This window comes from Microtus ochrogaster, unplaced genomic scaffold (assembly GCF_000317375.1).
Source record: "Microtus ochrogaster isolate Prairie Vole_2 unplaced genomic scaffold, MicOch1.0 UNK28, whole genome shotgun sequence".
Lineage (NCBI taxonomy): Eukaryota > Metazoa > Chordata > Mammalia > Rodentia > Cricetidae > Microtus > Microtus ochrogaster.
Window position 1 is genome coordinate 2901313 of NW_004949126.1, and position 16680 is coordinate 2917992.

A 16680-nucleotide genomic window follows, 5' to 3' on the forward strand; every position below is an offset into this window, starting at 1 on the left:
TCCCTCCATCAATGATAAACCAATATTTTCCATTTTAGAAATCATATATATATATATATATATATACATATATATCTATATGTATATATACCTAGAGTCAAATATTTAGAATATACTTTTAATTTTTTTTCAATAGAATATACAGCTTTTATTTGTAAAGTCAAAGTGAATTGGCTCAGACTTTCATCAAGAGAGGAAATTTTAGCTATAAAGAAGATGGAAAAGCTGTCATTTACAGAGAAATAGATGTAATTGGAAGACATTATGTTAGGTAAACAAGCCAGGCACAGACAGACAGGTACCATATTCCTCTCTCATATGTGGAAGCTAAAAGAAGCAGAGCTGAAAAAATCCAACTGATTACAAAAGAGTAATGGTAAGTAAGGAGGGAAAAGGCTGTATGGATTTTTGGAGAGTTCAAGATGCACTTATTCCACACTACAACTCATTAACACATATAACTAATAGGTGTTAATAAGACATTTCTAAATGAGTGTAGTTTCTATCAGAAAGTAAATTAACATTTGTATACATGAGTACAAGTGCATTAGTCAATCTCTCAGAGTCAGTCAACTATCATTCTGATTCAGTATATTATTTTTAAACCATTTCAAGGGAGAATGAGTCTCAAAATTTAGAAATATGAAATAAAGGTATACAGAGCAACAACAGACATAAAGGAATAAAGTATTGCAATTAAGAGAGATACATCTGTAGTGATTGAGTAAGGGAAGTGATTTATAATGTTTGCATATAGTGACTGACATAGTTCGGCCATTTCATGTTTGTTACAAATATATATAGAGAGTCACGTCATGGAACATTTTTTTCTAACTATAAGAATACTTACAAATAATATTTTTGCCATTTTACCAATAATATAAAGGAAAGATCTGATGTAAACAAATGTCTTCCCCTTCACACAGCTTTAAAAGTGGAACACAGATAATAAACAGCAGACTTTTGAATACACCATCGAGGTGAACTGCCATTGAGTGGAACTGAAATTTCAAAGTTAGGTCTCTGATAGTTAGAAAAGTCAAAATAAAGAGCTCCGAATTTCAACGTTGGCCCAGATACTCCTCAAACGGGAGACATAATTAATGTGCTTGGAGTAATTCCACATTATGAATTTCTCTTTATGTGGAGCCACCACATCAAACACAATACTATTTAATTACCGGAACAGTAAGACACATCCCCTGGAGACCCTGCCTTTAATATGCCTCTCCCGAATAAAGCTCGGCGTATCTGGTCTAGTGCCTGTGATTTCTTCCTAATCCCTTTCATAAGGTTTACCCTTGAATTTCTTCCTTTCCCCTGCCTCCACGTTTATGCTATATCACCATTAATTACAACGAACCCAGAGAAGCCAGGGGAGACTTTTTCAAAAAGAAAGGAGCTCCTCCAAGGAGGACTTACATACACTGGAGACTCAAACTAATAATGTACTTAATGTCTGACAGTACTCAAATTCAAATCAATCCCTTGAAATATATCAGTCTAACTTACAAAATAATACCTTTTGTAAATGATGTAGGCTTCTTAGTGTTCCCATGTAGGTGGTTTTAATGAACTCCACTACATGCTCTTTTTGTAACTAGTAAAGTTTAATAGTAAATAAGCCTTTTCTAAATTACATTATTTCTATTAAAATGTATACTATTGACTATGCATCCTATATATAACTGATGTCATAATTAGGAAAAGTGTTTATTCATTAAGTGATTTATATTATATTATATTATATTATATTATATTATATTATATTATATTATATTATATTATATTATATTGTGGAGACATGTGAGTAGCTTATTTAAATGTGACTATAAACTTTGAATGATGTTATTGGAATCAATGTCTTCTACAGCACACCCAAACGTGTATATGGTGGAGTAAATCTTACTGTGAGTTTCAATTTTAATATTAATCATTATCTTGTCCTAAAAGAATAAAATTAAACTGGATAAAGTTGACAGAAAATGAAAATCATGAAACATTAATCCATGAGAAGGCAGTGACAATAGTTTGTCTTATATTGTTATTTGTTTAGTAGTACCCACATGTATTTAAACACATTTTGAGTTATACCTTGGTTATAAATGTATATACAACTTAATTTTCAATCTATGAAAAGAACAACTGCACCTCTGACTCTTCATTCCGTTAGAAAATACTTTTCAAGTGCCTATTCTGTGGATAGATAATGCTAAGAAAAACCAAAATGTGGAAACTGAGATCATTTCTAGCATATTACTTTCCTGAGGCTGCTGTAACAAAGAATAAATTCCTTGTAGTCTCAAATAGAAATACATGCTGGATGCCAAAATTCTGAAATCTAACTTTTGTAGGGCTGTCCTCTGACTAAAAGTACCATAATATTCTCCATGTGGTTTCTTGATTTGGCAGTTATTGGCATTTGGGTGTCTCTTGGCTTGTGACTATATTATTCCAATCCTTGCCTTAATTTTTAGATTTTCTTCTCTATATGTATTTGATGGAAGAATGGATAACTTCAATTTCTGCCTCTTTTTTCATGTTGCATCTCCTTCTGTCTATGTCTTCATTCAGTGCAGCAAATCTACTCATGTGACTTTCATTAAAAGCTTTACTATTGAAATGAAAAATAAAGTCCAGAGTGTCTTTGTGCTACAAGTATTTACTCACAACTGCAGATGCCATTTATCCAATAAACTGCTATAAAGATTACAGAGGACATGCACAGATCTTCTATTGAACCCACTTCAAACCATCATCAGGTTCTAAAAATTTATATATTAATGATAGCTAATATGTAAACATATACTAAATATAAAGATTTAATGTGTTTATAATTATAGAGAAAAGTAAAGGATTAACACAAACTTTAAAAAATGATGTAACCCAAGCAGGTGAAGCATGGAAAAGTTATCCAACAAGTCAAGGTAAAGTAAGTTCACCATGCAAGGCTGAAGTTGAAATACATGTGAAGAAAATAGTTGAGGATAGTCTCAGGAAATTTCGTGAAATGCAAGGTTTTGAAGCCAGAGCTGGTAAGTGGCCATACATGGCTTCACATCCAGAATTATCTGGTTATGCTGTACTGGAGAACTGAACATTATTCTAATGGTTTACAAACTCCATGGTAACAGTCTCTTCTTAATAACTATTCATAAACAACTCTGGTCTATCTGAGAGTAGATTTGTAGGCAGGTGGGAGGCTCAAGTACCAACCTGGAGTATCCCTGCTCACAATCAAATGTTTATGTTAGTCTTAACTAGGTAGTGACATGGGTGCTAACAAGATGTGAAAGGAGCCAGCCAGAAAAGTAAAGCAAAACAAACAAAAAGCAGAAGAAAGATCTAGCTAGTAATCAACTGAACTTGAAACAAAGATACTGAGTGCCCAGATATGAGATCAGGCCTTGACCTTTGATAAATGAGAGCGTCCTTTATTCAGATAAGAGATATGAAATGAACTCAGGGACTGAAAGTGGGTGGTGAATTTAGTTTGGACATCTAATGTTTAAATGATCTCGGCTTAGAATTTTGGCTCTTTGGTCCATTCTTTCTTGGAGCAAAATGGCACTTAGTAGTAATAATTTAGGAGACAACATACACTTACAATCAGAAGTCATGAGAATCAGTGAGAGAAGCCCAGGAAAAACATAACAAGAAGTAGGAATTGTCCAGATATCTTCCACAAAAATATTTTTTTAAAAAAATCTAAGTAGCAAGAAGTGTTTAGAAATTACAGTTATGAGTAATTTTCTGCGCTTTTTTTTTTTTGAGACAGGGTTTCTCTGTGGCTTCGGAGCCTGTCCTAGAACTAGCTCTGTAGACCAGGCTGGTCTTGAACTCACAGAGATCCACCTGCCTCTGCCTCCCGATTGCTGGGATTAAAGGCCTGCGCCACCAGTGCCCGGCTTTCTGCGCTTTCTTATATCTCTCTCTCCTTATCTGCCATCATGTGCTTAGTTTACTTGCAGGTATGATAATCACTCAAGGCACATCTATCTAGAAATTGCAGATATATCTTAACTCACTTTATTTCACTTAAAGGTTAAATAAAATGACAAGTGTCATAGGCTATATTTATACAATCTTATGCCCTAAAACCCTCATGGGATCTCAGTTCTTTTCTTCAACTTGCAGTCTCTTTGGATACCAGGAACAACAGAGCTTCATGGGACAGACCAAGTTGAGTTGGGAGTCAGGTCATTCCACTCAAGTGATTAGAGCTCTACTAACTCCTAAAGGACCAGTTTGCAGAAGCAAAATTGAGCAAGGATGAACAGGACCAACACTAAGCTAATACATATTTCCTACTCTGCTGTATCCAATTCCTTCTCCCATACATCAAAAAGTCAAACTTAGGGTCACTGTCCCTCTTTTTAGTGTACATTGACTGAATATCCTCTCTTTGCTTTCTGTCATCCCTCTTCTCTTTAATCAGTCAACTGGGACATAAGACCAAGGTTAATCTGTTGTTTTTCTGTGTGCTAGGCTTTTGTTCAAAGCCTTTTGGTGATAGTACTGTTTAAAGTACATGGATAAACATATATATATATATATGGGTGGGCACTGAGGAGAGCATTCTGCACAGACAACTAGGAAAGAAGTTTATACAGTGAAGAAGACTATTGAAGTATCAATAAAGGATGACTGTGATGTGTTCCTTTTCTACTCCACCCTTTGTTTCAGTGTTTCCTGGCTCCATTCCTGTCAGTGGAGTGCCACCATCTCTTTTCCTCAGATGAAGACTGCTATCAACAGAAGGTGGTGTTTAATAATGTTCCATCAAGTGGTATGACTAACGACAAGAGCTGGTAGAATTAGCTGCCAAATGATTTGGAGGAAAGTTGGTGAATGATGCTAACGTAGAGTTTAGATTCAGACTGAAGAGAACAGAAGTAGAAATCCTGTAATTGGATCTATCATTTGATTGGTTAAAAGAGACAAAGCAGGAACAATAGCAACAGTGCTTTGGTCCAATGGAAGACGTTTCCTTCTCTTTTCTTTTATTCTGCTGTATCTGAATACCCATCACTAAAGGGAGAACACTTATCTTTAAATATTAATATGGATGACATATCACTGATAACAAGATTATAATAGTATTTTATTTATTTTTCTAAGAACAACTGTGACCCACACTCTGGATATCTAGGTAGAGGATCCATGTTTATCCTAAATCAAGGGACAGTTTTCCATATTAGCAGAAAACTGGGAGAATAGCCAAGCAAAGGCTACTATTTCTCTGTCTGTATTATCCTATGTCTTTTCCAGTATAAAAATCCAATAATCTCCCAAAGAATGAAGCAAGGTTACTGACTGAACACAATACCGAAGAAAGCAGCATGGGAAAGTTGAGTGGAGAAAGATTGACAAAAGCAGCTATGGAAAACAGGAGAGAGTTAAGAAAATTTAGAGTTATTTTGGGATGGTGTTGTGGGTTTTCTAGTGGAAGTTTGCATTTTATAAAATGTGTGTGGGCTTTGTTAGTCTTTTATGGTGATAAAACTAAGCAATATTTACTTTTGTACTGAATAGTTTGGGATATGGATATTACTCCCAGTCTTAGAAACAAAACTACAGAAATAAATATCAGAAGACTAAACTAAAAAACAAAACAAAACAAACAAAACCAAAAAAATTTTCCTGGATATGCACCATTCAATCACTGGTATCATATTCAACAGACTTCTTTTCAAGACTCAAACAACTCCCATTCTCAAAACCTTGCAGGAGTTTGTCCAATCATGGAGCCAAACACTGATCAAATTAATCCCAGGAAAATTATTCTTTCAATGAAATTTCAAAAGGGAAAAGAGAATTCTAAGCACTAAAGAGGAAGAGAAAATGCCTCTGCTTCGAGAAATGTTTGAATCAAACTCCCCTACTGTCTTTGGGCAATGTTTCTCCATACTTCATATGTTAGAACACACTATCTTTTCCTTGGAATACCAGCAATCTTCAAAAATGTATTTTCTTTCAAATTGTAAAAGAAAATTTAAAAGTTCCTTCATAATTCATGAAGAAGAGGCAGACTCATTCAATATTTGTTATTCCAACACTATTTTGTTATATTACTAAAACAGAGGAAAGTGCACATTCTACAGAATAGAAGAATGATAATTTCTCACAAATACCACTTTTACTCAGTTTTCCCTTTTTCTTTCCAACAATTTTTTTCCCTTGGAGGCACTAGAAGAGGGAATTAGATACTTATCCATGGTGATGTAGCCCAACTGTAGTTTCAGAAACCATAATTCTTTTTTTTTCCATGCCTTTTAGAAACAGATCAATGTTGTTACAGCTCGAGGCCTGTAAAATAATACTATACTTGACCTGGAAGACATTTCCTGACAGTATTCTTTGACCAGTGAGACTGATGCTGCAATGTAATTGTGAGAAGATTGTTACTTCTATGATGGCAGAGCACACACTCAGGAAATAATACCTAGAGGTAGGACCAGACGAAACAAAACGTGTATTTGTGTGTGTGTGTGTGTGTGTGTGTGTGTGTGTGTGTGTGTGTGTGTGTGTGTGTAAACGGCGGTCATCAGTTTCGTATACATTGCTGAATGTATAATCTGGGAAGAGTTTAATTATTTGCTGGAATCTAATTAGTTGAGATATATATATAAATCTAGTTCTGTGAGTCCTAGGTACATGGTGTAAAGCCTTTTAAATGAAGTAACATTATTTCTGTATTGGCTTTCTAAGAATAAAATGAGGGAAACAAGAATTAACATCACTTTAAGTCACATTTCAAAAACAACCATATGTGAAGTCAAACATGCAAAGGAGAATTCAATATTATGATGAGTGATGAAATGAAGGCTGTAGAAAACAAACTTTCCCCTCTTCACCAACCTGTTTTCTGGAAGAATAGTGGTCTGGTGTAATACAACAGCAAAAATGTCAAATTGCTTACTATGTGCAACCCACTTTGCTAAACAAATGCATATATTAACTAAATTTAACAGCTGTATTTCCAATTAGCTGTTTAAAAACTAAGAATCAGCAGACTATAGAAGGCTTAATTCATCCTCTACCTCTAGGAGAATAATAATTTTATAAAGTAACTGTAGTATACTGCTTTTGGTTTTTTACCGGATTTCTATCGATGATGAAACCTTTTCCATGACCAAAAGTTAAAGAGGAAAATGGAAACAGAGTTCTTGAGACAATTAACATGGAGGGGATATCAGAGTGTAAAACACAGACTTTATTTTTAAAGTAAATTGGGGTACTTTCTTCTCTCTAACTCTCTCTCCTTTACAATTTTCTGCTAAAACCTTTTATTTTCAAATTATTTCAAAACAATATGCTAAAGAGAATTTCAGTGAGTGTTTTGTGAGAAATTATAAAATGTCAACAACTTTTACTTGTGTTAGACAAAACAATGAAAAATTCTTATTTTCCAGAAACCTTTTGTTTATTTACTAATGCTCTGTAACTCGATGGCATTGCTCTTCTAGATCATCTTGACAGGAAGAAAGCATCTGTAAACATTTTCTATACTGACATTAATTACCTTGCAAAATGCAATGATTGCTTATAAATAGTCATACTATGAATAACAATAATCTATACCCTTGTGCCTGCTCCCAAGCTCTTGAGATGTTAAGTGTTTAATCCTTACTTCATCATCACAAGAAAAGTATCTTGTAAAAGTGTTGGGGTGAGGAAGATCCATGGAATGTCAAATGCTAAATTAGGCAAGGAGAATTTGAACCCACATAATTTGATTCTAAAACTTACAGAATGCCCTACTAAAAGAGAACAAAAATTCTATGGAAACTGGTTTCTCTTCCACTTTTAAGTTCATTTATACTCTACTACTGGGGAAATTTCAAAAAGAAGCAGAAATAACACCCACCTCATTTAAACTTATGTGACAGTCTTGTCAGTTTGGTCATTTTAATATGATAAAAGTACTCAAAATCATTACCATAATTACCTCTAACTTTCAAGACTTCAAAATCTGAAATACTATTTCATGAATACTTGGATTCTTTAAACAAATTAAAATCAACATTAGTGACCCTCACTGAGACGCCAACCCTGCTTACAACAGTTGAGAGCTGCCAGCACACTCTATGGAATCCACAATTACATCAATTATATTAAAATTTTTTGAGTTTTCTTATTCATAATGTGTGCAGCCTCGAGCATCTTAACCCTTTTGTGGTTTTTATCCTCTTTTGCTATGTAGATGCACACATTTCCAGAGACAGACACATTTTTTTTTGTCTTTCTTATAGTGTCCTAGGATTGTATCAACAATATTTAAACGGTGCTTCAGGTTTGACTAACAGCCTATTATAGATTCAAATCATTGGAAAGACAAGAAACTTCAGTAGCTAAAATGTGGTAGAAAGTGTGATTGTTGGATGTATGAAAAGTTTCATAGTGAGATCATGTGTGAGGCTGTATGCCTGAACATATGCATACTGTTAGGTGAGTATGTGACATGAATACATATTAATAGAGAGAATTGTTAATGCAACCCTCATTCTTCATCTTTAATATTGGAAGTAAAACCTTAATATACTTGTATCCTCTCTCTGCTACCACCTTGTGAATTTATTACAAACAGACACTATTACCTTAACAGAGCACGCTGAAGAAAGTGATATGGATCTTTTGCAGATGTCACACCTCTTCATAAACTTTACATAAACATATCTAGAGCATCATCCCGACCACACATGTTGTTTTTTTTTTTCTTTTTCTCTGCTTCCATTCAGGCATTACAGTTCCATGTGAGGACAACCTTGGAATCCAGAGCTTTATAGTGTGATAGGTAGAGATTAACCAGTATCTGCTCTAAGGCTGGGTTTGATTTTCTCTTTAGTGCTGTCCTCTGATTATCCTATACATGTTAGTTTATACAGGAGTGCTGCAAGCACACACACACACACACACAAACACACACATACACACACACATACACACATACACACAAACATGCAGATTTGATGATTACAACCTCATCCTTTGACGCAGCTTCATGGACTCTGAATATGCTTTTATCACTGTCTTCGCCCTCAACAAGACAAGAAAAGAAAAATCATTGTATCACAAATGTGCCCATATCTCCTTCCACACGCAGTTTTAGATGAGGGAACTGTTTTTTTCCTACTTTAATTCTTAGTCTTTGCTGTGAAGTGGGTCTAGATGTCCCCTTGACAATCTTCATTGGCATAAAATATTTACGAAGAGACATGGGTGAAAATTTCCTAAAAGTTGTCATGGCTACGCCTAACAATTTACTCAGTGTGCTTCTGCCTTTGTCTTAAATTACTCAGCCTTTCTCATACTTTCCCTCCATCTTCCAGCTTGACTCAGTTCCTATTATGGTATAACTTATCTGAGAGCAATCGATCCAACATAGCATATGTGACTCAGACATGAAAAGAGGAAAAAGAAAAACTACTTCATCTTTTGTTTTTTGATTTTATTTATTTATTTAGCTGTTTGTTATTCATTTACTTACTTACTTATATTTGCATCAGATTGGTAGCAGAGCACAGTATGTAACATGATCTCCCCCAAGGGGAATGTGATGAACTCATCATACAGTGATCTCCTGTGTCATGGAAAATAATCAAAATACTTGTTACAAGTCTATGTGTGGTGCCATCCTATAGTGATTTTGGGATGAATATTCAATAAATTAAATAAAGGAAGCTCCTTTCAATCTCTAATTTAGAATGCACATTGTAGTTAATGAAGAACAGCTCGGATCACTCCATGTGTGTCACGTTACGAGTGGACTATCCTGCTTCAAAGTGAAAACTATTAATCCTCATTTCCTGTCTTTAGTGTTTCCAAAATCTAAGATGTTTTATGGGAAAAGAACACACATTTTGTTCAGCTTTAGTAATTAATGTAGCAAAAGAATGCAGGAAACAGTTTATATAGGCTGGGTACTAATTATCCTGTGTTTATATTAAAAAACTAACACATACACACTGTTGAAGAAAATAATATTTCCGGTCAAAAGGAGGATTACCGCTAAAAGGAGGAAATTGTTAACGTTGGATGAGCTGGGAAAAGCTGAAGATTCTTTAGTGTCTCTTTGAAACAAGGATATTTTGTGGGAGAGGGTGAAGGAAAGCATCACACGTTGCAAAGTCAACTAGGGAACAGGAATTCCACATCCACGGTGGGAGTCTCTTGGGAATTTATGCATCGCATTATATGTCAAACATGATATATGATATAAACAGATATGCGATATTATATAAACATATATATGATATAAACATAAATCCTGAAATCATGAAAATATAAAGAAAGTCCATATGACCACTCGTTTGTTGTGTGATTTGTTTCTTGTTTTCTCCTATGTCAGAAAACTCAGCGCAAGCATAAGTTTTTATAAGTTATCCATTCTGAAAAACTCTTAGAAATCTGTGCTTAGAAATATATGATCTTACATCTTTTAATTTTTTTAAATTGCAAATTTTCAAAAGCCTGTTTATGTTGGGAAAAGTCTTGCATTATTTTTGTAACTCTTATTTCCAAGCTAGTTGTAAAGCTGGTTAACTTATTGAATATTTTTAAAAATAAGAATCTCTAGGGGAGTCCTCCCACAAACACTTGAGTATATAATAAGGGAAATACACATAATATTATAAGGGGAGTAGTTGATTTTAAGTTATTGCATTATTCTACATATCATCCAATAACGCAGTTAATGATCCAAGTTTGTAGTGGAGCAATATTATCCAGAGAACAGTAGCACTTCAAAGGTTTAAAAAGAAAGAGAAAATTAAGATTTGTCACTCAACAATCACATATCAATCATTATCATCTAAATATCATAGTTACAATCAATAAACTGTTATTTATTATACTAAACAGATCTATTATTTAAATAACATAAGAAGATATTTTTCAAGAACAACAAAAAGAGAAAATGAGCAATTAAGTCAACTTAAACCAGCATTTAGTCATAATAATTAAAAACATGTTAATAAATATATTAATTACAAAAATGCCAAATATTAATTTTAGATATTTGATTTCAACCTTGTAATGTTCAATTGCTTGCATTTTATTAATATTTTTAATTTATGATAAAAACAATTTAAAGAATAATTTGCTAATTTTGATATAATTTGTTTCTTCCTCTTTGGTATTAAGAAGAATCATGACAAGCACTGTATTTAAGATAAAACTACTGTAAGCATAAATAATTTGCAATAGTGTAGTAGAATATGTTAAATATTAAGCTTTACAAAGATGAGAATAGTTTTCAGTTTTGACCTGTGTCTTATATATTATCTCCGTTCAATTGCTCTCACATTGCAAAATAAATACAATTTAAATTAGATACTATGTAGAAAGAGTGTTAATGATATAAACTGGCAAAAGATAGAAAAGGAAAAAAATTATCTGGACATTTGGGAAAGAATCCAATGATTTCATGATTTATAACTTTCTTATCTTGAGGTAGTTCCCTGCTACTCAGTGTAATGATATACTTATTTAAGCCCATATAGAATTTTCAACCCTTGTAAACAGAAACCCTGATTGCTTTCACACACAACAGCTGTGAAAATATCCTGGCCCCTAGAAGCATGTGTTCTGAAAAGCGTCAGTATTCATTGCTGCCGGTGCTGTCATTTGCTATCAGTTTCATCCTTAGCATTTTACAACAGTAAGATAAAAGTAGCGGCACATGATTTCTGAGAATGCCTTTCGAAAGTGAATTGCTGAAAGTAAATAACACAGTTTACGGTCGTCATTGAAAAACCTGTGTGCAAACCAACAGCATATAAATCTCTAATACGGAAACATAGACACTTTAGCAAACTATTATATCCTGATATCAAAACATGAAGTATGTGTCATCACAAATTGCTTCTGATTCAGCCAAAGTTACTAATGACTTATCTTTTACTCATCCAAAAATTACATAAGAATGTGAATATTCCATAACTTTTTTTTATCTGTAAGAAAGTAAGAATTATGAAACTGTTATTTGGATTGCTTTGATAATGTACACAGGAATATTTATCATAAGCTTATCAGTATCTTTTCTTCCTATAAAATTTTCAAAGCTTTTCCAATGAACTTTTATGCTGCCAGATCTCCAGAAGTCATTCAACATTTTTCTCTAAGGTGCAAGAAACTTCCAGAAAGTACAACTACGTGCTTCTCTGCCACCCATACCTTTCAGGTCCATCATTTTGTTACCGAAACTTAAGCATTAGTTTCATGTCATCAGAACATAAAACAGGCAAACTGCTATGGGGAGCAGACTCAATCACAGCTGAAATTAACATTTTTTTTTATGCCAATGGACAAACAGCTTTCTCATTAAGCCTCAAAATCAATAGCCAAAGTAAAATTTGTTAAGGTCTCATTAATAAGATTAATTAGAGTTTCATGGTAACTATTCCAGCAAATTCTTCAGATTGTATTGCTACTTAATCAATAATAATGTAAAATAAATTTCTTTTATATTTTCCTAATTTGGTAGAAATTTTGAGAGTAAAACATCAGCTGCTACTCGTGACATTATTCTGCTCTGAATAAAAGACTGGAAAAGGTAAGTGATCTATTTATCTTGTGGAGTTCCCAGCCTAAGTTTCCATCCCCTCTGGATATATTGACATGACAAAACCCATCATAATTCAATTGAAGCTAGTCTGACTAGAAAGTATTGACATCAATATGTCAGCATTTTCCCTCAAAGTTCCAATGCACTGAAAATCCAAGGCATATAGTTTTCTTTAAAGTTCAGAAATTGGTAGTGATTTCTCATAGTAAAAAACATCAGATCACCTCCATATAATTTACAACTATCCACTCACTGTATAAACAGTATATTAAACTTTGCTAACTATAGGAACAAATAATCAATTACCTCTAATACACATTGCTGTTGTCCAGAAGCGGATTATTTAGACTCTTATATGTCTGAATAGTACATAGCATACAAGAGTGATGGCCCATGAAATTAAGAATATTAATATTCTAGGGCAATACATGGTACTGACTGGAAAAGTATATTGTTTTCATGAAGTAAGCTATAATTCATTATTCAATTTTTTTATATAAAATACAAGTTTTAATTACTAAGCAGCAGGATTCCAACAATATTGACTTCCATCAGAATTTTTTGAGGGATACTTGGAATTCTTATTCTCTGTGAAAGTTACTTGGACATGATTAAGTCATGTTGCAAACATATGCATTCTAATTGTTATGTGCTAAGTAGAAGGAAAGCAAAATACTACACTGTGTATTGCTTATCACATAAAGAAAATCTTTTGGCAACAAACATGTCAAATGTTGGGAGAAATTGCATATTAATAATTGCCTCTACTAACTACCACACCTCATCAGCAACAGGGGAGACAAAAGACAGACTTTAAGTTTCCACAGGATAATAATTTTTTTTCTTGCTGAGAAATAGAAAAAGAGTTAAAAATAGAGCAAACATCGAATTGGTTCTTGAAAGCCACCTTAAAATTTGAACGACTTAGTTGGCCAGATGTACTTAATATGGAAATACACACAAGACAGAAGGCAAAATCCAATTGCTATAATTGAACTTGTATCAAACCCACTTCTGTTTCCCACAAAAGGCAGCTTCCTTCCAACCACTTCAAGTCAAAAACCAATCTATAGCCAATTGGGAGAGAATACCTTTTCTTCTGGACCTCGAGTTCTTCTTTCTTATTTTATATTCCATTCATCATCTCAGTAACTGGGACCCAGGACCTTCTCAAAGTCCCCTGAAGTCTGTAAAATCCGTTCTGTGAGGACTTGGGAGAAACTCCCCATAACATTTCCCCCAAATACCCCCAAGGCAGGGTACATACCTAACCCATCCTCCAGCTACCCTTGCCCTGGCTGGTACTTACCTGATGGTCCACAGCTTCTGCAGATTTCACCAGGTGTTTATCCTTGTATAAAGACCAAAGACCAATATTGGGCAGGAAAATTAAAGCCACAGTGAATAACAAAGTCATCTGCAGAAACCTCTTCTGTTTCCTCTTCATTGCAAATGCTCACAGTGGAGAAAAGTTGCCTGCTTCTTGTGTGTAATGGGAAAGTCCTTTCTTGTCTCCTGGGAAGCACCAGAACCTGAGGGGAAGCTACAAACTTTTGTTGCCTGCTCAGCACCAATCTGCAGGGTTCAGAGGGAGTTGGCCATCTGCAGAACAAACGCACAGTTACTTTTCTCCAGAAAACTATGACGACGGCATTATCTATTGGCTTAGAAATACATGACTCAACTGAGGAAATCATTAAGTCTATTGACCTCCATTAATATAAAGCAGTGGAGGAAATACGATCGTTTCATAGAGTAATGATAAGTTATGGGGAAGTCAAGAGCATGCTAGAAATATCAGGAAATAGCAGGTGTTTTTCTGTCGCTGTTTGCCCACCATCCCCCGCCCTTAGTGTGGGAGGTCCGGGGTGTAGAGTCGGAGATTAAGAGCGAGAACTGAATGGGAGGGAGTGGCTTGGTCCAGTCAAGTGTCTGGAAGATAAGTGTCCACTTTTGACATTGGAAAATCACCTTCCTTATCTTCCTATAACAGCTCTTCCTTTGCTTGCCTTGGGATAACCCACCTGAACTCAAGTTCAACTCCCCCTGGAGCCAGCTTGCCAGGCAGGATTCAGGACCACCATAGCCAGGTCAGAACTATGTTTGAATAAGGGTTCACAAACTCCTGAATCCTCATGCGCTGTCAGACCACTCTTCGGCAGGCAGCATCTAGGGGACCTGGGAACCTGGTGAAAGGAGGCTACAGATGTCGGCTGAATCGAGCCAGGAAGTGCAGGCGCAAAGATGACCCTTCCTCGTACAGTCCAGGGAAGGAGATCCTCAGAGAAGTGTGCTCTCCGCCCATCAATCTCGTCCCCTTCCTCTGCCGACGCTCTCACGCTCCACTGTTCATGTTACCATTCTTTTCCAGCTACTGAGCGAACCCAGCGAAGCATCACCAGCACCTCCAGGGCAATATTTCCTTTCCGATCTCCTCTTCACGTCAAGGGACGGATGGCTGGCGGCAAATGCCAAGTGTGACCCGGCTTTAGAGGCAAGTGGGAGAGGGCGCGCGGAGGATGAGTGAGGGATGGCGAGAACGCGCGTGGCGCTGGCACCCAGGCGTCCGCCTCCCGCTGGCTGTAGCTTGCCTGCTGGCAACGATATTGGTGCCTGCCACGTGCGGGAGCCTAGAGGCCAGGAGGGGAGGGCGAGCCGCCAGGCGAGGGTGACCACAGTCCCCCGTCTGCCAGATGCTATATAAACAAACCCAGAGACAAGGAGGAAGGGGCGGAGGACGAAGAAGCTGACGGAAAAATTGATTTGCAGCTCTGGGACTAGGGGATCTTCTTTTCCTCTGGTAATCTCGGACCTGTAAGGAGACCGGTTCCTCTCTGAGCTCACCCAAAAGGCGCCAGACCAGATATTCCGGACTCAAAGTCGCCCAGAGCGGGCGGGCAAGGGGAGAATTCCTCCATGGTACTGGTGGGATCGCAGCAAGGCAGGCGCGGCAGCGACAGCGGCAGGGAGCAGAGGCAACCCAGTCTGGACCGGTCCCTGAGAAGAGGGTTCCCCAAGAATGTGGGTCTGCAGCCTAGGACAGGTACGTTGCATGGAGGGAGGATGAGGATCCCCACGCTGGACCGGCTCTCTAGCCCCAGCTTCCAGAGAACACCTTGGAGATCAGAGGCAGCTCTCCTGGAGCCCAGCACCTGGGGCCCAGGTTGAGATTTGGCTGCACTAAATGATGCTTCTCCGCCCTTGCTTGCCTGCACCGCCTGCCACGGAGAGCTGAGAGGTCTTCCTGCCCCTCACTAATCTCACACAGCCTTCCCTCAATAGCCAGAAACCCCAGGATTGAACTAACTCTCCAGCAGATGGGACCCTTCCCTTCTCATTGGAAAACTGATTCAGCACAGGGGAGAACCTGTGGCCTCTCTCAGGAACCTGTGTGCTCTCTTGCACGGGATCGGGAGCGCCTAATTCCCGGTGTGAACTTAGGTAAGGCTACAGATGGGCATGCAGGGTAGCATCAGTATGTCCAGAGTCCCCCAGAACACCATGGTCACCTCTTTGTTACAGTCAAGACAGTGATGCCCACTTGCTTGAAACGTATGTGACTCCACTCCAGATGGTTTTCTCATTCACCCTCATCCTCTCCTCCTCCCTCTCTCTCATTTCCCTCCCCCTCCCCGCCTTCTCCTCCCCACAGCCTTCTCTCTCCAGCTTGCTCAAGGATCCCACTTGAGAAAGCCCCCGATTTGATCTTAAAGACTTAAACCTTAAAGTCTTCATGCGATATATTTAGAATGGACTGGAGCAATAAAGACTGGCCATATGACTACAAAAATATGCTGTGCTTGTTTTTGTGGGTGACTCGCATCTCAGAATAGTTTCAAAACACATTTGATTTTGAATGTGCCCTCTCTGTAAATAATAATAGTTACCTTTACATTTTACTCAAGTGCAATTTAAAAATTTCGAGGGAAAAGGATTTTACTACTACTGCCAAAGCACTCATGTACATACTCGTCCCTGTTCTGCATAATTTTCAAATCGCCTTCTTCTTCTGAGCTAAAGTGATTCTAAAACCGAGGGATTTGAATCCCGGGAAGCAATGCACTAGGGAGAGGTGTCTGAGAATAAATTAACTCTCAAGGATAGGTGTTTGG

The 16680-nt window shown here is 36.8% G+C and overlaps 1 protein-coding gene across 1 annotated transcript in view; it reads right to left on the reverse strand.

Moving 5' to 3' along the window:
• The window catches only part of Galntl6 (polypeptide N-acetylgalactosaminyltransferase like 6), a 1036720-nt gene extending 1022630 nt beyond the window's left edge, over positions 1 to 14090 (reverse strand). Inside the window, exon 1 of the mRNA XM_013354103.2 lies at positions 13878 to 14090. Within this exon, the coding sequence (XP_013209557.2) occupies positions 13878 to 14015 (138 nt within the window). The 5' untranslated portion in view covers positions 14016 to 14090. The remainder of the gene's footprint in view (positions 1 to 13877) is intronic.
• Positions 14091 to 16680: the final 2590 nt, after the last annotated feature.